General features: G+C 36.8%; 1 protein-coding gene across 1 annotated transcript in view; it reads left to right on the top strand.

Annotated features, from left to right (window-relative positions):
• Positions 1-23,593, top strand: part of LOC127419985 (uncharacterized) — a 54,833-nt gene that overhangs the window by 26,613 nt on the left and 4,627 nt on the right. Inside the window, exons 11-16 of the mRNA XM_051661867.1 lie at positions 845-931; positions 12,893-13,045; positions 18,832-18,961; positions 19,067-19,099; positions 19,458-19,555; positions 20,724-20,807. Coding sequence (XP_051517827.1) covers positions 845-931; positions 12,893-13,045; positions 18,832-18,961; positions 19,067-19,099; positions 19,458-19,555; positions 20,724-20,807 — 585 coding nt within the window. The remainder of the gene's footprint in view (positions 1-844; positions 932-12,892; positions 13,046-18,831; positions 18,962-19,066; positions 19,100-19,457; positions 19,556-20,723; positions 20,808-23,593) is intronic.

The following is a 23,593-nucleotide window of genomic DNA, read 5'->3' as shown; positions in this document are numbered from 1 at the left end:
ATATATATATATATATATATATATATATATATATATATATATATATATATATATATATATATATATATATCTTCAAGTCACAAATGAACCACAGAGCTTGATTAAGGGATTTTATAATAGAATTTAGCAGTTGGTATCTACTATTTCAAAGAAACCTTTAGCAATTTTAGCAATCACAGACATTACATTTTTATGCATTAATCATACAGCCATTCCATTCAAAATTTGGAAATTCAAATAGGAAGTGATATTCACAAGTAATTTTCAGTGACTCATGTATTTGTCCCTGCATCATGAGGCATGCATAATGATTTCTTACTGGAATATGTTCCAGCAGTAGTGGTCACTTAAATGCATCAAATATCTAAGATACATAATACGTAAAACATGAGAAATGTAAATACCTTCACCATCTGTTGTGTTTAAAGCAAAACCTAAGCACCTGTTGAATATGTGTATGACATAATATCATAAAACCTGTTAAGAGCAGGTCATATACAGTATTCACCCCAAAAGACAAAAATACAAAATGATAGGCCTATTTTTATTAAAGAAAATTATGACTATTTTAGGACCATTAAAAAGTACTATGTTCAGGTGCATTAAAGTAATGAACTTAAAAGGTAGAATGGGCTAAATTGTCATGAAAATGAAACAATGCAAAACAAATTAATAGACTTATTTTTTACAATGCAAAATTACATTTTATGCAAAATTACATACTTTTATAGGTTGAAATATTACCTGGACATTGACTGGGCTCATGGGATTCATACTTATGTACCAACCTGTGTTTGTGTAAAGTTTGTGTAAAGCAGACTGTCTTATAATATATGTTCCTCAGATGTGCAACATCCCGAACCTCAGCACTTGTCTGGACCTGATGCTCACGTTACGAGAACTCCCCATTTGTATGGAAGACCTCACGCCGGTCAGTCTCGCATTACAGACACCTCATATGCACCTGTGTCTCACGCTTGTGTCTGCCTCACTCTGTTTCTTATGCATTTTCACTCTCTTTTTCTCTGAACTTTTCAGCAAAGGTTGTTTACACTAAATTTAAATGAGATAAATGTGATAATGTTTGCTCTCCAGTGTATATAGTATATACTGTGTGCATATATATATATATATATATATATATATATATATATATATACATATATATATATATATATACATCAATTACACACACACACACACACACACACACACGTGTATATACTGATAAATCTTGATCTTCATTCGAAAAATCCCAATATTGATTCTAAAAAATCCCAAGATCGATCTTTTACATTTAATTTAAAGTTTACTTCACATTTGGGTTGATTATTAGGCTCTGTTGTTGATTAAATTTTTTATTTTTTTTTTAATAATGTAGCAAGGTTCCCAGTATAATTTAAACATTAACTGTAATAAGGAATATTACTGCAGTCGGAGCAATTTAAAGATGAAGAACTACCTGTTTTCAGTAGGGGGCAGTAAGTGAAACTTCAGCTGTGTAGGCAATGCACAGCTGTACAGAGAACAAACCGCACCCAGGCCTGCTTGCATTCTCACATTCAAAAAAATGCAGGGATGTCGAGATGTGATTTTCTAAGTTTCAAACAATGTTTAACTTGACACAGCGACCTAAAAACGCTGTGTTTCTGACGCAACACAAACAAACTGAGACGCTCTAAAAGTGTCCATCTGACACGTGTACATTGATGCATCCTTAGAAAAGCCCTTATAATAAATCTATCTTGGACGGAATGACAAATTCAGTTGCAAAATGGATTGCTGTGGAATTTAGGTCAGTTATGTTCAATGGTATGTTTATGAACTCAGTGGCATGTCCAGGATTTTTTTCAGGGGTGGCAAAGTGGTGGCAAGAGTCGAATAAGGGGTGACATCTATTAATTTCATCTGACTGGGGGGGTGTTGTAATGGAGCACGTGTGACATGGACGAGTTAAGGTGTTGTGCACCGTCTCCAGGACGCAAGCTGGTCCGAGTTGGGGTGGCAAGAGGGTGGCAAAGCTCATTTTTAGGGTGGCAGCTGCCACCCCATGCCACCCTTCCGGCCACGCCCCTGTATGAACCGTCTGCCTTCACATACTTGCGTAGAGTATGTTTCTGCCTCAATCTGAGTGGACAAGTGGCCTTCCAAGACTGCATATATTTAAGTCAGGTTTGAACTCTGGTCGCCCACAAATTGTATTTTTTTCATAGTTTTGTTTGCTGCATTACACTATCAGAGTGCTAAAATAACTAGTTTATACCTGGTCAGAAAAAATAATAATTCACTCCAGAATTCCATAATTACTTACTGATATGCCACATTTAGAATATACTGCCTAAAACAGCATGCATATATTTCAGATCATACCAGAAAGAGAAGCTGTTTAGATGCATCCATTATGTCTTTTAAATTATGATAAGCAGCATGTGTGTGTGCACGTTCATTTGCATATTTGTGTGTGCGTGAGAGATTATTTGTGTGTCATTTGTTTTGCAGTTAGCACCGAACTGCACTAGTGATTATGATTGACAGAAAAGAAAAATGAAAAGTTTCTTTGTGGAAAACAATCTCATGTGAACTCAAGTCTCTTGGTATGCCGCGAGGAAATTTGTATTGACGCTTCTCAAAGGTGGCTCCTGAGGCATACAGTGGAAAAAAACAAAAAGAAAGAATAAAAAGCTAATTTACTAATGCAAAAGATAATCTTGGAAGACAGCAGGCACTTGAAAAAATAAATGAAATGGACTTTAGAAAAAACAAAAGAATCATGCATTAATACACAGGGGCTCAGTTTCCAAAGAATCAGCACTGAGAGTGGGCTGAAAGGGTTTCTAATGGAAAATTTCCTTTAAGTCCTTCAAGTCATTTATTAGTTAGAGAGAGGTAGTGCTGGGCAGGGGGGACGTAGCCCAAAAAGCACTCTGATGGCTACCTGTGAGCCAAAAAAAAAAAAAAAAAAGAGCTTAAAATCCCTATTGTACTTTCAATTCACCTACATTCCTCTCTGATGTGAAGTTCACTTGGTGCCCTTAAATCCATCTAATGCACGAATGTACAGTCTTCTAAAGGGATCGAAAGAGGTGACATTAATCTCTGTGCGAACAGATGATGAACTACTGAAGTTAGCGGTCGAGGGGCAGTCAGTTTAAGGCTGTAAGTCTATAGATCAGGCAAAAAGAAGTGTAGGGGAATTTTCTGAGGTTATCAGTGTTTTACAACATATAAAATACACTTGACTCAGCATTTAGGTGACAGAAAGGGCTTATGTTTTCGCCTCAGGAGATTTTGACTGCTATTTTAGCCGATTTTGCTGTTTTGCGTACCTTGTTTCGACAGAAACAACGTCACATATGAAATTTTTAAATACTTGGGCCTTGTTGTTCTTATTAAATATTATATTAATACAATAAATCTTCATTCTGTTTGTCATTTTTAATATATACTGTGTGTCAATAAAAAGAGTAAACACATTTTATCAAATAAAGAGTACATTTTAAAATGTATCTGTATGTTTTGCCTCTCTATATGTTATTATGTTATTTTAATCAAGTAATGATTTGTCAAAAAGTAATTTACTACATTCAGCATGAAATAAAACATTGCATGAGTGAAAGAAGCAGTAAATTCCCAGCTCGTACGTCTTTCCCGTGGTGGATTGTGGGCAATTAACCATCAAATGTACACTCGAAATTAGAGTGCATTGTGGGTAATAATGACTGAACAAAAGTAGGGAACGAGTGGCTCACTCAGAATTCAGACACTCCTACAAAATGGCAGACACCCGAAATAGTGCACTATATAGTGGATAGGGGGCGGTTTCAGACACAGCGAGTGTTCCACGGTGAAGAGAGTGGCTGTGTCCGAAATCGTTCACTCATTCACTATTTCCTATATAGTGAATGGCAGTTGGTGCCCTACACACTAGGCTGCGTATATGCATTTAGAGAGCAGCAGTACTGCTGTACAGAACTAATGATCTAAATACTTACGACACTGAAACACTCGGTAACTACACTGAAATAAGAATCCACACAGGACTCTAAAAGCTATGAAATAGCTAAAGTAGGCATTAATAAAACATGATCTTGCTTTGGTTTATATTTCTGCATTATATATAATGTCCTTGTGGGACATTTTCATGTTTTCACTGTAATAATTACTAGAAATATTTCCAAACCTCTCTTCTTATTGACAAATTCATCCAGATCTGACAAGAGCCTTTAAAGGGATAGTTCACCCAAAAATTACAATTCTCATTATTTACTCATCCTCATGCCACCCCAGATGTGTATGACTTTCATCTGCTGAACTCAAATTACGATTTTTAGAAGAATTTCTTAGCTCTGTAGGTCCATACAATGCAAGTGAATAGGTGGCAACATTTTAAAGCTAAACAAAATCACATAAGTCATCATAAAAGTAATCCATAAGACTCCAGTGGTTAAATCAGTATCTTCAGAAGTGATGTGATAGGTGTGGATGAGAAACAGAGAAACAGATCATCTTCACATTCTTCTTCTTGTGTTTTTGGTGATTCACATTCTCTGCACATCGCCCCCTGCTGTTTAGCAAAAAACGACAAATATTGAGCTGTTTCTCACCCATACCTATCATCTCACTTCTGAAGATATGGATTTAACCACTGGAGTCTTATGGATTACATTTATGATGCCTTTATTTGCTTTTTGGAGCATAAAAATTTTGGCCTACAAGCTAAAATATTATTTAAAAATCTTAATTTGTGTTCTGCAGAAGAAAGGAAGTCATACACATCTGGGATGGCATGAGGGTGAGTAAATGATGAGAGAATTTTCATTTGTGGGTAAACTATCTCTTTAAAGTGATAGCTCAGCCATAATTTAATATTCTGTCAGAATTTCTCTACCCTCATGTTGTTCCAAACCAGTGTGACGCTTTGTAATATGTGGAACACAAAATATGTTAGACAGAATGTTAGGGACTGACAGTCTCGGTCACCATTCACTTTCAAAATATGGAGAAGAAAAAAAAAATTCACTGAAAGTAAATAGTGACTCAGGCAAACATTCTGTCTAAAATCTCCTTATTGTGTTGCATGGAAGAAAGAAAGTCATACGGGTTTGGAACAACATGATGGTGAATGATGACAGAATTTCCATGAATAATAATAATAATAATAATAATAATAATAATAATAATAATAATTCTGTAATACATGTTAAATGTGTATTATGTAATGGAATATAGGGGAGTTAACGTCTATTATGTCATTTGTGAAAGTAACGAGTTACACGCTACTTGAGTACTATTTTAATCGGATACTTTCTTACTCTTACTCAAGTAATTATTTATGTTAGTACTTTTACATCTACTTGAATAATTATTATTTTTTAAGTAATTGTACTTTTACTTGAGTACAGTTTTTGGCTACTCTACCCACTCTGCGTAGCGGCTGGCTTCTTCTTTGGTTGCTTCTTCTTCTTCGGTGGCACTACCAGCTTTTCGGGAGTGGGAAGCTTGTCATAACTTCAGAGCAGAGATCTTCAAAAACATTTTTACCATAGGAGAGAGCGTAACAGTCAACTAGCGTGTTACGACAGTAAGTCACAGTTTGCGGATACCATACAAATGAATGGGGAGAGACGTAAACTGACACCTACCTGTTGCAAAATCATTTGTGTCTTCTCTTACAAAACAGCTATTTTATCGTAGTAAACTCCACACATAGTTCACTCCAAAAGAATTGTTTAGTGAAATACATGTTGAAGATTAGCGGACAGGTGGTCAATTCATTAAATTATGAGCTTTCTCCTCACAAAAGCAGTTTATTCAGCGTAATGAAGCATCTCCTCCATTGACATCCATTCAAAAAGAACTACCTCTTGTCTCCTCTCCAGTGTACCGCCCATAGAATGTCTATGGGACTGCAGCGTTATGCTATTTTATGGTAAACTTGAAGGCTCCCCTATATAGAAGGGTTCTGGTCAGAGCTACTTGGTCATAACAACACAGAAACACTTGAAAATAAAAGCTCTACCAAAATAAAAGCTCAGTTTATATAAAAAAGTATGACTAATGTAACATTCACTGTTATACTATTACTACAACAACAACAACAACTAACTAATAATAATAATAATAATAATAAATCAATAGTAATTGTATTATATTTAAGCAATATCTTACATATGTGACGCTCTGTAGTGCAGCACTTTATTTGATAAAAAATAACTCCAATGTATTTAAGATTGTGCTGTGAGGTTCTGAATAAAAGCACCAGTTGATATGCAGTTAAAAAAAACAAAAAACAGGTCTCCGGACTCTGTATCGGCGAGTACCAAAAAAAAAAAAAAAAAAAAAAAAAAAAGTGCCGGTACTCATACTCGATCTCAAAAAAATGGTATCGGGACATCCCTTCTTTTAACCATATGTTTAGTTCGTGCTCAAGAGCATCTTAGCATATCCCAATGGTTCTTTTTGTGATCTTATTTGTTAATCTCTGTTAATATATACATATTATATTATAGAAGAACAGGGAGCCCTGCAACAGACAGCATGGCCCCCACAGAGTCCCCCACTGAACATCGAGTCAGTCTGGGATTTCATAAAGAGACAGAAGCAATTGAGACAGCCTAAATAGATCGAAGAACTGTGGTGAATTCTCCAAGAAGCTTGGAACATCCTATCTGCCAACAACCAAGAAAAACTGTGTCCAGGTGTACCTAGGAGAACTGGTGCTGTTTTGAAGGCAAAGGTGGTCACACCAAATATTATTTTAGCTTTTTTTTATTGTTTACTGGACTTTGTATGATGTTAATTGATAAATGAAAACGATGTATGGCATTATTTTTGAAGAAATCCTCACTATGCAACATTTTGCACAAGTGCCTAAAACTTTTACACAACACTGTATATATTTAAGTAACATCACACTCGCAATCATTCTGTATGGCCCTACATCAGCACGGCTGTGATTCGGCCGAGTGTGATATTGCTTATATACAACAGATCAATGAACAAGTAAAAAAAAAAAACAATGAGGAATTTGAGCATGAACCTACTTTCTTACGCCATGGAGCAGAATCTGCCACTGCTAGTTCAAAAGATGCGCCCAATCCTCTGTTGCTAATTTAAAAATGTAACTTTACAACTAGTAATGGCGGCTTGGGCTGTTTCTAACAAGATATTGGAGAAACAAGGATGTGTGTGTGTGTGTTTAAGAGAGACAAATGGAGAGAGAGAGCGACTGAGCGATTACCTGCGTCTGTCGTGCCTCCCAAGCTGAGATGAACAGTAAAGCTATAGCTGTTTTACTCTATTCCTCATTTTTAGTGTTAGTCAGCTTGCTGAAGATAATTTTCTCTGTGTAAAAAATGCTGTCCGAGCGGGGTCTTCCCTGAGTATTTCGTGGTAACCGGTTTGTTTCTCTCCTCTGCCATGTTGAATGTTTACATCTGAATTCTGGTCTCAAAGTGGAAACACCAGTAGGTTAGCACCTTGAGCAGGTGTGATTTTACTGTATTTTCTGTATTTCCCAGTTGTAGTCTAGTAGTAATCCGAGCAATCATGGATTGAGATGCAATTGCCGATGACTTTAATGAAACCGCTCTCTGACTGGCAGTGCCTAAGCCACTCTTGCGTTGTCTTGGCTGTGTGCTTAGGGTCATTGTACTGTTGTAAGGTGAACTTTCAGCCCAGTCTGAGGTCCTGAGCGCTCTGGACCGGGTTTTCATTAAGGATATCTCTATATTTTCCTGTGTTCAGCTTTCCTACAACCCTGACCTTCCCCCAGTCCCTGCTGCTGAAAAACACCCACACAGCATGATGCTACCACCACCATGCTTCACCGTTGGGATGGTATTGCGCAGGTAATGAGCAGTGCCTGGTTTCCTCCAGACATGACACTTGGAATTCAGGCCAAACAGTTAAATCTTCATTTTATTAGACCAGATAATCTTGTTTCTCACTGTCTGAGAGTCCTTCCAAGCGGGCTTTCATGTGTCTTGCACTGAGGAGAGGCCACTCTGCCATAAAGCCCATTTTTTGAAGCCTTCCCCAGATCTGTGCCTCGACACAATCCTGTCTCTGAGCTCTGCAGGCAGTTCCTTTGACCTCATGGCTTGGTTTTTGCTCTGATATGCATTTTCAGCTGTGAGAGCTTATATAGACAGGTGTGTGCCTTTCCAAATCATGTCCAGTCAATTAAATTTGCCACAGGTGGATCAAAGTGTAAAGAATTTCAAAGATGATCCAGAGAAATGGGATGCACCTGAGCAAAATTTCAAGTGTCATATCAAAGGGTATGAATACTTAGGTCAATGTGATATTTCAGTTTTTTCTTTTTAATAAATTTGAAAAGTTATCAAAAATGTGTTTTTTGTTTTTTCATTATGGGGTATGGAGTGTAGATTGATGTGAAAATATATAATAATTAAAATCATTTTAGCATAAGTCTGTAACATAAAATGTGAAAAAAAGGCTCTGAATAATTTCTGAATGCACTGTATATATGTATATCAGTATATACTTGAGAATCACCCAATAAGGGTAACGAGTAGAGGTAGACCGATATATCGGTTTTACTGATTAATTGGTGCCGATAGTTGCCTTTTGGAACTATCGGTTATCTGCAAAAATCTACGCTGATTGTTGCTGATAGTTTTTTTATTTTTTATTTATTAGTGTTCCTCTGTGGCCGGCACTATTTTGAATAGATAATCAACTAATCTAAATTGAAGCGAGGGCATGCAAAGTAAAATGAGAGTATATGAAAATGTGCCCCGGCAGCACAAACACTCCTTGGATGTCTCCAACTTCATATCTCGTGAATAATAATAAACCTTATTCCTAATTAAACTTCATCTGGTGGAATATTTATATATACAAAACTTGTCATATGGTGAATATATAGGCTATAAAAAGCTTAATTTGGTAAATATTTAAATATAGAGCATTTTAATGGAGCCAAGTCTTCATCATTTCAAAATAAGTGTCCCTTGTGTAATTTGGGCTTATTTAGAGTTAAAAGTCCCACATTATGCACCAAATCTTCATTTTTTTTCTGGTTATTATTGGGATTTTGGTTGAATAATAAACTGCATCTGGTATTTTATTTTATTTATTTATTACTCTTGTAGCCTCTGTGTCTGTGCCCGTCAAAGTAAGGAAAGTCTAAGCATTTCTGTTTACATTCTTTAAATCAAATTTAAAAACTATCGGCCGATTAATCGGTTATCTGTTTTTTCCACAAAATCGTCAAAATCCACTATCTGTCAAACTCTTGTAAGGAGCATTTATATTAAGATGTATGCTGTTTTGCGACTGGACAAATATTTAGTTGTTACAACTAAACTTTTATCCCACAAAAAGGGTCTCTATAGTTAAAAGTACACAGGCTTCAGTTTCCACTGCTGCTATTAAATCCAGTGGATTGTCTGACATGGTTGACTTTTTAAACCCGTAACATTAAGGTGGGTTTACCCATCATACTTACAGGCTGGGTGGTAGGGTGGAAAATTGATCTGGCTTAAAGTGGGGAATGCTCTAGAGCTATCTAGGTGTGTTGTGCTTTGTCTCAGAGCTGTCTGATGAATGCTAACTCTTCTTGGCATTGTGAGCTCTTAGTAAACAGAGCATTCAGCATTCAAAGAACTCATGAGGGCAGCCAAACTGAGGAATTCCAGAGAGCGAAAGTTAGTGATGTACCGAAATGAAAATTTTTGAGTGAAACTGAAAATTCTGGACACACTGGGCTGAAAGCCGAAAATGCTAGTTTCAAATTAGCCTTTGTTTGGAATAACTAAGCAAATTCTATTAAAGGGATTCTGTCATCACTGACTCACCTTCATGTTGTCCCAAACTTCTATGGGACCGTTGAAACGGAAAGTGTTTTTTTGCTAAAAAAGCTAGATGCAGCGTAACTTATACTGTAGAAGAGAATGCAAGTGTCTCGAGACGCGTTTTTAAAAGTTGTTGTTCTCTTTAACTTGACATGGGATAAAAAAAACGTGGTGATCCCGCGTGAGATGCTGAAAAATCCGCGAGATGTGGCGCAACGGTCCAAGACCGTTTACATACTGTAGAAAAACATTTAAAAAACAGCGCAGACAGATTAAAACGTGTTTGGTGTGAACTGCCCTTATGAATTTGTCTTTTCAGTGGAACACAAAAGGAGATTCATCATAGTGGGGACTGACAGCCTCAATCACCATTCACTTTCATTGTATGTAAAAAAAGATGCAGTTAAAGTGAATGGTGACTGAGGCTAACATTCTTCCTACCCTTTCCTTTTGTGTTCCATAGAAGAAAGTCATACAGTCTTAAAGTCAAAAATTTTGGTGGCTTAAATTTCAAAGCATCTCTAATTAAATTAAAAATTCTGTCCAGAACACTGATTTTGAGTGTTGCAAAGAAGCTTAGCTGAGGGTTTCTGCAAAGTTGCTGCCTACTGAGACCTGATTAGCTCAGCTATCTTTAGTTAAATTTGCGTTTAAGGGTGTGAATCACCAGGTGTAAATGAAAGTGAGACCTCAAAGGTGGATGAAGTGAAGGTTATGTTGGAAGAACCTGAGCATATGTTCTAATACTGCTTTGCCTTCCTGTCCTCCTGGAAGTTCCTACTTACAAGCCCCGTAGTCGTAATTATGATGTGTAGCACGTTCAAGTGGTTTTGTTTAGAAAGTAATGGACATATTGGGGAACTTTAGATTTATTTCAGTTTTTCTCTCTATCTGACTGACAAAGATAGGAAGCTTTTTGAGCATAATGCAACAAAATTGTATCATTCTCGTACAGCCACAAAAAATGATGGAAAATGTAGTTTTGTCGCACAAGCCTATTGCCTCACTGACTAAATGAGTACTATTTTTTGGCAAGCTTTATCACCCTTCTTCACAACAGTACACAAAATGGGTACAAACTAATTGTACAGTCAAATAGGGCTGGAACCACCATAGACGATGAGGTATCTCCAATATTCAGAATAGTGATGAATTAATGAAGGGTTTTCTTAACAGTTGACCTTCGTTACAATCTTGAATGTTTGGTTACATCCTTGAAGTCAAAATTAAAACAATTAAATACATTTAAAACATAATTATGACAAATGCAAATTAGCTTCCACCATGATTTGTGAATTGACTAACTTGGAAAGTCAGGGTTTATTTTTTTTTTCTCTAGATTTTCAAGAAATTACAACATTGTGGTGGCATTTATGTGCACTCATCTCGTAAATACGATAATTCTGACAAGACTTGAAGGCTGCATAATGCTTTGTCTTGTAGATAGTAGACATCAGATCAAGCTGTGTGTGTGTGAGGACTTTTCCCATGATACTGTCTTCTCTCTTTCTCTTTACTTGGGGGTTCAATATACTATCAGTTAGAATTGAGTGGAGTAGTGGAAAATAAATAATACCGCAAACAGCTCTGGCAATTAATTCCAACAGCTTACAATACCTTTCAATTATTCCTCTCAACCTAACCTGTTTATCTCTGCTAAAACACTTGGACTTGCCCACAAGAGAACCATCAACTTGTTAATTCTAGTATTAATACAAATTTTAATTAGAAAACCTAAATGAATATCATGTTGGTCAAGTGGTGTAACCATCAGGTAAAATAAAAAAATAAAATACTTTCTTTGCATCTTGAGTACATGTGAGTTAATAATAAAAAAAAAAAAAAAAAAAAAAATATATATATATATATATATATATATATATATATATATATATATTAATTTTGAGTTATTAATATCAAACTTTGTCTTGGGGTTAATCCAGTTGACCTGAACAAAATATGCCTTTTCATATAAATGACAAAATATCTGATATTTTTTTTAAATTTCACACACACAGTCATGAGGGTCTAAAGGGGTTTCCGCTTTTAATGCCTTCAGAAAGAAACACTACTTATGTGATCTCAGTGATTTAGACTGTGGCATGATTGTTGGTGCCAGACGGGCTGGTTTGAGTACTTCTGTAACTACTGATCTCCTGGGATTTTCACACACATCCAGTGAGCGGCAGTTCTGTGGGCGAAAACAGCCTTTCTGTCATCTCGAACCAGTCTGGCCATTCTCCATTGACCTCTCTCATCAACAATGCGTTTTCGCCCACAGAACTGCCACACACAGTTTTTTTTTCTTAGCACCATTCTCTATACACTCTAGAGACTGTTGTGTGTAAAAATCCCAGGAGATCAGCAGTTACAGAAATACTCAAACCAGCCCGTCTGGCACCAACAATCATGCCACGGTCTAAATCACTGAGATCACATTTTTCCCCATTCTGATGGATGATGTGAACATTAACTGAAGCTCCTGATCCATATCTGCATGATTTTATAAATTACACTGCTGCCACATGATTGGCTGATTAGATAATCGCATGAATAAGTAGATGTACGAGTGTACTTAATAAAGTGGCCGGTGAGTGTATATCTTGAATATACTATTAATTACCTTTTATAAAAGTGTCTGACAAATGTGTAAATGTAATAAGAAATGTAAATTAAGACTCCATTAGAACAGTTAATGATATAATATACATCTGTCTTATATTACAATATTACAATGTCATCCACCCAAGTGTTCATGTTGCATAATTTTCCATCATCTTAACCCCAGTAAGTGTCTTGTTGACTTGTGATATGTCAATCTGACATGAATCATTTAAGCTAAACTGTATGTTCTCTTTCAACTTTCACTCTCTTTCAAACTTTAAATAATAAATTACAACACTTCCTGTGTTGGCTCTGATGTACACTTGACAAGAGCTGTCTATGTCAACAGAGCCATTGAGAAATCCAGCTGCTCTTAAGTGCCTATGGCTGTTTAGTGAGAGGTAGGAAAAGTTTGCAGTTAGATTAGTTGGAGATGACACTCTCTGGCCTCTCTGTTTGTCTTGCAGCTGATTAGCCAGAAGATCCACATGTGCCAGCAGCTGTGGGCTTGTGAGTCATTTGTCAGCGTGCTGGAGTACCTTCTCGCTGTGGGCAATTACCTCAACCAGAATGCAGGCAAGGAGAGGGCCAAGGGATTTCGCCTCTCATCCTTAACTAAGGTAAGACCCACACTTCCGAGGAGAGCAAGGGCTAATCAAACTTCTCATTCGCATGCAGGACAAATATGTTTTCATTTCTCCCCTGGTCTGTCTACTGGTCATGTTTGTTCCTCCTTTGATAATGTGACTTTTTATACTTCAACATGGCTTTCTACCAGAGCACACAACCTAACACACCTTCTACAAACTAAACTTTGTTGGGCTGTGCTGACCAGCATTGGGGAGTAGTTAACTAAAAGTAGCTATGTTAGTACTAACTTTACATTTTCAGTAGCGTAACAGTAACTCAGCTATTTACACAATACTGTAGCTTTTCCATGAACAAGCTCCATTTTCCAACGAGTAGTGCTTTAGCATCATAAAATGCTACATTTGTGTCACAGCAACAGAGCCGAGGGAGTAATCAAACGAGCTCACCTAAACCATCCTTTCTCATGTAGCGCTAGGAAAACCATATAATTTAAGTGAATTGGTTCTTTCGGACAAATCATGTAAATGAATCAGTTAAAATAAACAATTCCCTTATTTAGTGTTGGGAGCTTCAATTCGTTTTAGTGCATCGGCTCTTTCGGATGGTTCATGTAAATGAACTAGTTCACATAAATGATTCACTGATTCACTTGAGCCTCGCAGAGCCTTAAAGAGACTTTGCCGTCTTTTTTTGAAGCGAAATATGTAGGTAATTGCTGCTGTTTATCCATATATTTCGATTCAGTTATATAAAATATGGTGTTTCCTAGTTTTCTTAGTGTGGGCTGAGTATTGATTCAGATTTCATGATTCGATTCCGATTCACAAGTTCTCGATTCGATTTCGATTCGATATCGATTCATATTATTTTATCTTGCATAGTTTTGTTCATGGTTGTCAAGTGTAAGGGCATATTTCAAGTGACATTCTATTATTCATAAAGATACAGGAAGTTTTCTCTCCCCCCTTTTAAAAGTTGATGAGCCTATTTATTTATATTAGCCTATTATAATTATTATCCAGTTTATTTCCTAATATCAAACATCATTCATTAGAAAATTGTGCTTTAAATTTGAAGATTCTTACTATAATTCAAATGGGTCGCATACGTTTTGTAGTCTGTGCAGCGATAGCGAGGGAAGCTGGGTTGATGCCCACGCTCCAGAGATACAGTTAGAGCAGATCATTGGCACAAGTGGTTCTGTGATGGTTAGAGACACACTCGCATGAAGATATCATGTTGCAGATGAAGCATATTTAATGCATATAAAGCTGTGCTCTCACTACACGATTGGTCGAATTTTGTTGTTGCAATTTTCAGAGATCTGCAACAAAACGTCGGATCGCCGCCAAGCCGGTACTCTCTACGGCCGGTGATGCTCGTCAAGTATGAGCAGGTCAGCATCGTGATCTGAGCTAGTCTTGAGCTGTCACAGACGCTGGGATATTTTCATGCCATGCTTGATATTATCTCCACATAATCTTGTAGTTTGAGTGATGCAATGAAAACGGCAAACTGCTCCAGCCAATCACATCTTATCATGCATCTTTATGTACTGTAGAAGAATGGAAAGCTACTATTTGATCATAATTATGTTTTATTGTAATAAACTAGCTAGTAAGAATTTTTAACAAATAAATATATGGTTTGCACACTCTACTTGACATTGTGCTGTTTTATTTACCTCCAACTTTTCTTTTTTTTTTTTCAAAAAAGACACAGACAGCCTGCCCACGTCTTTTCAAACATTGTTGCTGCCATATTTTCTTTTTTCATCTCTTCTTTTGTTTTTCAGACAAAATCAGTTATCAGTTATCACTTTTGGACAGCGAGCTGATCGTAAACATTTATTTCTGGTAAAATCTCATGGTCACTCTCATTTCTCGTGTGATTTGTTTGAGACAACATTTTTTAATCGCTGTTGGCCGTGGATGCCTCTTGGTCAAAAATCTTGTATTTGTGCACCTCGGCTGCATTCTGTTGTGTAGTATGAGCGTTGCTAAGACAAGATGATGACAGATGACAAGAAACCTTGTTGTGTAATGTGAGCATTACAGCGATTCAGGTAGTCTGACAATCGTGTAGTGAGAGCACGGCTTAAAGTGTTAAACACGAGATTATTAAATTTGTCTCGGCAGTCCGAATTTTGCATGGGTGGCTGCTGGAAATTTTTCAATGGACGGAGAACCATGGCATTGTTCTTTCCCTGCTGTCCACGACTCTATCCAAACAGACCAGTTTCGAGTAGCTTGTAGCTTGGGAAGCTACATTTTCAAAGTAGCTTCCCCAACACTGGTGCCGAAACAATCATATATTGATATATTACAATTACTTTACTCACAATAAAACTCTGAAACCAGCATTTCTCAGTGCGATTAGAGCCACTATGAGGCACCGCACTGGACGAAAGAGAAGCAATCTGTGCGTGATAGAGAGATTAAAACTGATTGATTTATGCTTCCTTAGACGTTTGGCACAGTTTCCATTGCTATCCATTTACATTTGCCAAATGCTTTTGCCGCAGTGGCCAATTTCATTAGTGTCACAGTGCAGACATTTGTTTTGGCATTTTATCAGTTTGCCAAGTTATTATTGATACAGCGTTAATATGTATTGATTTTTGCAGCCAGGGTGCTGGAAGCCCAGTCCCTCAGTGGCAAGATTTAAGGCCACTTGCCTGCTATGCACAATGAGTGTCTCGTTTGGAAGGCTGCGTCCTCCGGAGGTCGCATTTGTCAGCCGCATACGTCATCGAGGCTGTCTCGTTTCATAAAAGCGAGTAGGACACTTCGAATGCAGCCTTCGAATGCGACCTTCTTTCACGGGAATTCGGAGGATGCATGAGGTGTATCCTTCATGGGCACTCACAACCCACAATTCTTTGCTTCACCGGAAATGTCTAAAACGACGCCAATTTGCCCGTAAACATGATGTTCAAACGCAAGTAATGTTAATTCCCAAGTTGAAGTTGGTGTAGTGGACTAAAGCACTGAACTGGTAAGCAGAAGGTTCTTGGTTCAATCCTTACAGCCACCACCATTGTGTCCTTGAGCAAGGCACTTAACTCCAGGTTGCTCCAGGGGGATTGTCCCTGTAATCAGGGCACTGTAAGTTGCTTTGGATAAAAGTGTCTGCCAAATGCATAAATGTAAATGTAAGTACCTCAGTAGATGGGTGCAGAGTATATAATATGTATAATTATATTAATATATGATTAAAATAAAGTATTAGACTAAAAGTACACCTGTAAAATCTATTTTCTTTTCTCTTTACATCATTATAACTCTCCTAAAATGTACCTCATACATTCCCTTCCAGAGGGACTTTGTTCCCTTCTCACTCAAAGCGCTCCCGCTTGTTAAAGAGTGGCGTGCTGTCATAGCAACCATGTTACGTTCCATTTCCGTTTATCCTACGAAGGCTGCCTCATTTAAATGAGACTTGTTTAAAGGAGGATGCTCGGTATACTGCAGCCTTCAAAGGACAAGTCCTACCTAGCACGCAGCCTTCCAAACGAGACACAGCCTATGCCTGTGCTGCCTTCATGGAAGAAGGAATTCTCCATGGGAGAAGGAAGAAAACAGTGTGCTGTTTCAAAAATGATGCAGTAAAACTGGACAGGATGGTTTTTCTAAATATGCTGTTTTCTCTCTGGCTAAGCCGTATCTTTAAATACAAATGTAGAGTTGATTACAATATCTGGATCGATTTATTTGAGATAATTGTACTCAAATGTATTAATTGACAAGAGTGCATCTATGCATATTATAAGAATTATTTACGAGCAGTACTGATTATTTTTATGTTTAAGCGTCCATAACTGATATGTATAACCCATTTTTAATTATTACGCCATTGTGTTCTATTCTGTTTGTTATGGCGTTGTTAGGTGCTATTTTTTAGGGACTCTCCAAATGGTGCCACTTATCACTAGACTAGGCACTAGACAAGGAAGCTCTTAGCCCCCTGTGTGTTTTAAATGATAGGCAGCTGAAATTGTAGCAGTGGCTTTGTGTCTCCATGTCTACATTACCATGAAGAACACATCTAGAGAGCTTGACAGATCCCCACTCTTGTTCTCTATAGACCTCTTCAGATGGAGAGCAGTAGAAATGATCATTCTTAAAGAAATAGCTCACCTAAAATTAAAATTGTGTTGATGTGGTTTGTATCAGGTTTGCAAAAATGGCATTTTACGTGTTTTGTTGTTGTTGTTGCTTTTGTTGTTTAGACTATAAACAACAAAACTCAGATTTAAGTAAAGACTTTATGTTTAGCACATTATTAATCTACAGTACTTTGATTATGCACATACTACTTGAAAGTGTGAAACCTTTTTGAATTTGCAGCTATATTTATTATGTACAGGAACTTGGCTGACTCAAGACGAGCACTCCTGTATCATTATCACCTATAGCCCACTGTACGAATTCAGTCTTTAAAAACACTCATGCAAGGCTGCAATACTCTACAGCATTTGCATTGTGTCCGTACAGTTAATGAGAGAGCAGCACTTTAGAGATGTCAAGGAGATCCTTGTGGAGAAATGTTAGCCGTTTTTTCACATGTAAACAAAAGAGCTGCATTGCGGTTAAAGGACGTTATCCGCTTCCATTTTTAGATGGTAATATGCTGAATTTTCAAACCACTCTCTTTATTTGGCCTTGGGCAAGGTAATGTTATTCAAAGATGGCTGCATGCATGAGTACGCATAAACTTGCACAAATGCGCGCAAAAGCAAACACATACAAACAAGATAAATATTTGTTTACCTGCTCCTCTGCACTTAGTACCCTCCGGTTAGTTAGGATATTTGACTGGGAATGTGTGACCAATAGTGATTTGTATAGCCACGTACTTGAGGCTGCACGATACATTGAATATAAATTTGCAATGATTTTGCTGCCAATATGAACTTCAGCAATGTCGTGAAAATAACGTTTTTAACATACTTTTTGTTTGGCCATTAAGTTTCCTATAGACTGTCAGGGTTTATTTTGTGTTAATGACTGGCCGACTGTACCTTACATATCGAATATTGTCGAAATGTTAAAAAATATCAAGACATTTTGGGAGAGACAACCGCATTTAAATATAGACTTGTTTCTCTGTAGAATAAAAATGTGTGTTTCCCAATCAGTGGACGTTTTCAAACTGGGATGGCCATTTTTCAAACGCTGTACACGATTTGCTACTACACTGAGATTCCCTTCTTTCACTGGATAGTTGAGAAACACCCATCCTGGTTTGGAAATGCCCACTGAGTACTACATTGAGATTCCCTACTTTTATTGGATAGTTGAAAAATGCCCATCCCGGTTTAAAAATGCCCACAGATTGGAAAATGCCCATTACTGTTTCACAGAGACCTATACTTTTTAAATGTGGGAGTAATTAGGGTTAGGTGTGTGTACGGAATAGGAGTCACTCCCGAATTCACAATGGTTGACAGTGATAACCATAGCATGTCTTGCGTGTTGTAAACAAGAAACATCTTTGGCAACAGTTTAACCCGTTTTGTTGAGCTATTTTTGACCAAAGTAGTATTAGCGACTCAACATATTAATGTCCAGCCATTCTATGGGAAACTGCCATCAAACAGTATTTCAAATAATACTATTACTATTTACCAAATCTATTTATTTCTGTTTAAAAATTTAGCAATTAGCAATTAGCAAAAAAAAAAAAAAAAAAAAAAAAAATTAATTACAAAATTAAATAAATACAGTGTACTTATAACATCGATAAAATGACACACTTAGCCTTTAAGTTCTTCCTTAAACACACATATTATTTCCCCCCCCTTTTTCTCCAGCTCTGTCAGCTGCGTGGGTACAATCGGAAGTTCACCTTGCTGCATGCCCTTGTGGAGCAGATCATGTTGCGAGAACCACATTTGGTCACCTTTTTCCTTGAGCTTGCGGAATTCGAGACTGTTCCAGGGGGTACTCTAATAAAAAATTTCATTGAAAGAGAACATTCGATAGATGTTTTTCTGTCTGATTTTATTGAATGCCTTTTGAATGTGTGTTTCTGTGGTTTTCTTGCAGCCTCAGTTAAAGGCCTGACAGCAGAGGTGGACGGTACGTGTCGTCTAATCTGATGCATTTTGCGATGATGCTGCGGCAAACTGTTTGTAGACCTCAGTGATGGAGCAATTGATGCTTAATTGAGCACTTTTGATTAGAGAATATCAGCCCTGCCCTTTGAGAATGGTTTTTAGTGTGTGTTCAAGCATTTCACACAACTTTTAAAGCATTAGATACAAATCTGTTGCTTGAGCATTAATGCAAAAAGATAGCATTAGATACAAACCTGTTGCTTGAGCATTAATGCATAAAGGCCTTGCAATATTATTCATAGAGTGTAGAGGGACCATTTTAAATGACTGAAGAATTAAGCAGTTTCAAATAAAGATATTCTCCCTCTATCACCTGTCAGTTGTGAAGAACGAGTTTCAGAAGGTCATACAGTACAGGAAAGCACACAAACGGAATAACGCCACCAATCAGCACCCAAAATTCTTCAAAGACTTAAAGGTAATGTATAGATTATTTACCCATTTATTAGTATTTTGACCATTTATTGCACATCAGTTAACTGAATTACTTGATCTAAAAAAATATGTCTTTGAAAATATGTCAAGTTAATTTTTATAAAGCACAAAAAAGAACAGGATAAAAATAAGAGGATCAAATAAATACATTTAAAAAACTAATAAAAAAACGAGAATACATCAATAAAATAAGAAGCAAACAGTTAGAAAAGGCATGATCACTTAGTAAAACTTTAGACAGTCCCAAAAGCTAGATAAAATGGCTTAAAATGTGCAAATCATGTACAGAAAGCTTCTCTCTTCAATACAATTATGTTTACTACCTACTTTCCATAATTGCATCAGGCAAATAGCGCTGATGTTTGTGAATAAGGGGCATTCTATAATAAGCCTAATTTGCAAAGAAAGGAGGCATGATTGCATTGAAAAAATGACAATGACTTCATTTAAAGATGGAGCAGAGCTATTTCAATGCATTTAGCACCTGGTTGAGGGGCTACCAGGTGCTAAATGAAAAAAAAAGCTAGACACAGCGCAAGCTGGAGAACAGAATTCTTGATATGCCATCCAACAAACTGGCACTCCTGTGAGAGAAGCTGAAAAAACAGCAAGCGTCAAAGATGTCTGTGTAGCACTTGTTTACATTGGAAAACAATTTAAAAACAGCGCATATGCAAACACGTGTTCAGTGTGAATGGCCCCTAAACTGTATCGCAGGTGGTTTTTTAATAAAATGTGAGTTTTTGTGCTGAAAACTGTTTAGTGAATTCACCATAATTCACGCTTTCTAACCACATATACTGTACACCGATCAGCCACAACGTTAAAACCACCTACACAATATTAGGCAGGTGGTTTTAATGTTGTGGCTGATCGGTGTATAATGCTTATGCACTACATCATTTTAGCACTCCTCCATAAAGCACAAGGGCATTAGTCTAGATCCTCTAAAGCACAGACACTTGTGCTCTTGTTGTTAGATTCACCCATTCACTCTATAAAAGCTGTTTCTCATGCCGTGTGGATGAAAAGAAAGTAAAGTATCATGATCACATCCTCTAAGGTTTATAGCACTCAGAATACCTGTGATAACTCTCAGGGAACAAAAAGCTCACATATAACACCTGCTCTTCCTTTATCTCTGGCTTAAGATGGCCATCGAGAAGTATGGGAGCGATCTCAGACAGCTGATGAAGAGGAGTGAGGAGATGAGGAAGCTCTACACTGACATACTGGTAATCTTTTAGTTGTTATTTCTGTATCTTCTGTTGTGTTGCCCTGGAAGACGGATGGGGTGAAAACTCCGGCTGTGTGGAGATTGGCCTTTCTCTGCTTATCTGTGCCAGGTGGACTGTGGGAGAAGGGAAATATATTTTAGCCCAGCCATTCCTCAAGGTTACAAAGTTGTTGTTTTTTGTCACACTGTGAGGGACATGATCCTGGATTGAGCGTGGCGACAAATCTCATGATGTTTATGGTTGTGTTTATAGTGAAAAATGTTTACTAAATGTTATGAGAACAGAAAATTGCCCAATCCCTAAATGTCTACAATGGCCCAGAGGGGCACAGCATAACAAGACTAATAAAGCGACTAGAGGGGCCTGGGTAGCCTAGTGAGTATTGACGCTGACTACCACCCCTTCGAATCCAGGGAGTGCTGAGTGACTCCAGCCAGGTCTCCTAAGCAAACAAACTGGCCCGGTTGCTAGGGAGGGTAGAGTCACATGGGGTAACCTCCTCGTGGTCACGATTAGGGGTTCTCGCTCTCAGTGGGGCGCGTGGTAAGTTGTGTGTGGATCGCGGAGAATAGCATGAGCCTACACATGTTGTGAGTCTCCGCGGTGTCATGCACAACGTGCCATGTGATAAGATGCGCGGATTGACTGTCTCAGAAGGGGAGGCAACTGAGACTTGTCCTCTGCCACCCGGATTGAGGTGAGCAACAGCGCCACCATGAAGACCTGCTAAGTAGTGGGAATTGGGCATTCCAAATTTGGGAGAAAAAGGGGATAAAATAAATAAATAAATAAAGCAACTAGAGGTGCAGTGTTTGCGTGAATGTTTTGTTTCAATGAATTCTGTCGTGTTGTGGCTTTTCCGTCATTTTGTCTCTTAAAGGGATAGTTCACCCAAAAATGAAAATTCCCTTATCATTTACTCACCCTAATGCCATCCTAAATGTTTATGACTTTCTTTCTTCTGCTGAACACAAAGATTTTAAGAATATCTCAGCTCTGTAGGTCCTCATAATGCAAGTGAATGGTGATCACAATTTTGATCTGGGATGGCATAAGGATGAGTAAATGATGAGAGAATTTTCATTTGTGGGTGAACTATCCCTTTAATTCTGTCGTGTTGTGAGTTTTCTGTTGTTTTTTCTCTTAATTCTGTTGTGTTGTGGCTTTTTCCTGTTTTGTTGTGCATTTTTTTCCATTGTGCCATTGCTTATTTACATTGTGGTTTTTTTTTTTCTTTTTTTTTTTCTGGTTGTGTTGTGGCTTAATTCCGTTGTGGCTTTTTTCGTTGTGTTGTGGCTTAATTGTTTTGTGTTTTGTATTATTTCTGTAGTGTTGTAATTCCATTGTGCCATTGACTATGGGTGAACGATACAAGCAAAAATTAATATTATGATATTCTTTAATTTTTTGGTCGATAACGATATATCACAATATACAATTTTTTATGGAAAAATGATTCAACATTTTTTTGAAAAACTGTTTGAACAGTTGTGTTTTATTTTTCTCCAGATGATATCTTATTTATATATATATATATATATATATATATATATATATATATATATATATATATATATATATGTAGGCCTAAAAAATATATATATATATATATATTTCACGTTATAACATTTAATTCAGTTTTAATTCAAGTGTTGCACTACAGAGCATCACAGTATAAATGAAAACATTGATGAAAAATTATATTCAGTACAAAAACACTCTTGCTTGTGTGATTTCTTGCTTTGCTTAGGCCTACATATAATATATTTATTATTAATATATTATTATTACAGTAAATATTTCATTTTACTGTACAGTAGTAGACAAATATATTTCTTTCTAGGTTTTTGTGTGTATTAGTTGGTAGTTTCTCACCTCCGGATAAGCAGTCCACTGTATGGCTCAGTGTGATCATTAAACCACAAAAAGGCTGTGATGCACTGTAATTAAATAACTATATGGTCTATATGTGCAGTGAATGAGTGCTGTCGTCATCTACCACACACATAGAAACACAGAAAGATCCTGTGATGCTCATGATGCAGTGCTTTCAGCTTATAAATGGCTTCACACATTCATTCAGAAGCGCGCAGCACATGCAGACTATATATTTATATAATTAAATTGTAGCCTATCTGCTGTAATTATTATTATCAGTTAAATAATAATAATAATGCATTATAACAATTTATTGATAATAAATATTTATTAAAATTATATTTATTATTTTATATTTTAGTTTTTTCAATACAAGCAGAAAATGTGGCTTCTCTTTCTAGTTAAACATAAGCATTTGATTTGAAGAAAACATTTGTTTTGGAAATAGCCTTCCATTCTAGAAATACTAAATATAAATGCTTGATAGATAATAAATCATTCCTGATACTCAATGCGATAACATCTATCTCAGAGTTTGCGAAGAACAAATTAATTTAGGAAAGCTACTACTGTATAAACATTTTTGGTGACTACTATACAGTACTAGATATAAATGCATGGTTGATAACGGTGTTATTTAATAATTCCTGAGGTAATTAAGTCAATGCGATCACCTCTCCATGTTTCTGACGGAAAGCAGCAACAGTAAATTAAATTTGATATTTCAGACTCAAATTGATGGTATTTGTCATTTTGCATCATGTTGTATGTGCTATTTTTCTTGACTCATTTCTGAGAGAACTGTGTAACTGATAAACAAAGTTTAATAACTAAAACTGTAAAGACTGAACAGTATTATTGCTTCCTTGTACCTTGTTCATTAAAGACCAGTCAGGTTGCATTTC

The sequence above is a fragment of the Myxocyprinus asiaticus genome, chromosome 29, assembly GCF_019703515.2.
Source record: "Myxocyprinus asiaticus isolate MX2 ecotype Aquarium Trade chromosome 29, UBuf_Myxa_2, whole genome shotgun sequence".
NCBI lineage: Eukaryota > Metazoa > Chordata > Actinopteri > Cypriniformes > Catostomidae > Myxocyprinus > Myxocyprinus asiaticus.
Note: the sequence above shows the minus strand (reverse complement) of the source record. Positions and strands in the feature narration are given on the sequence as shown.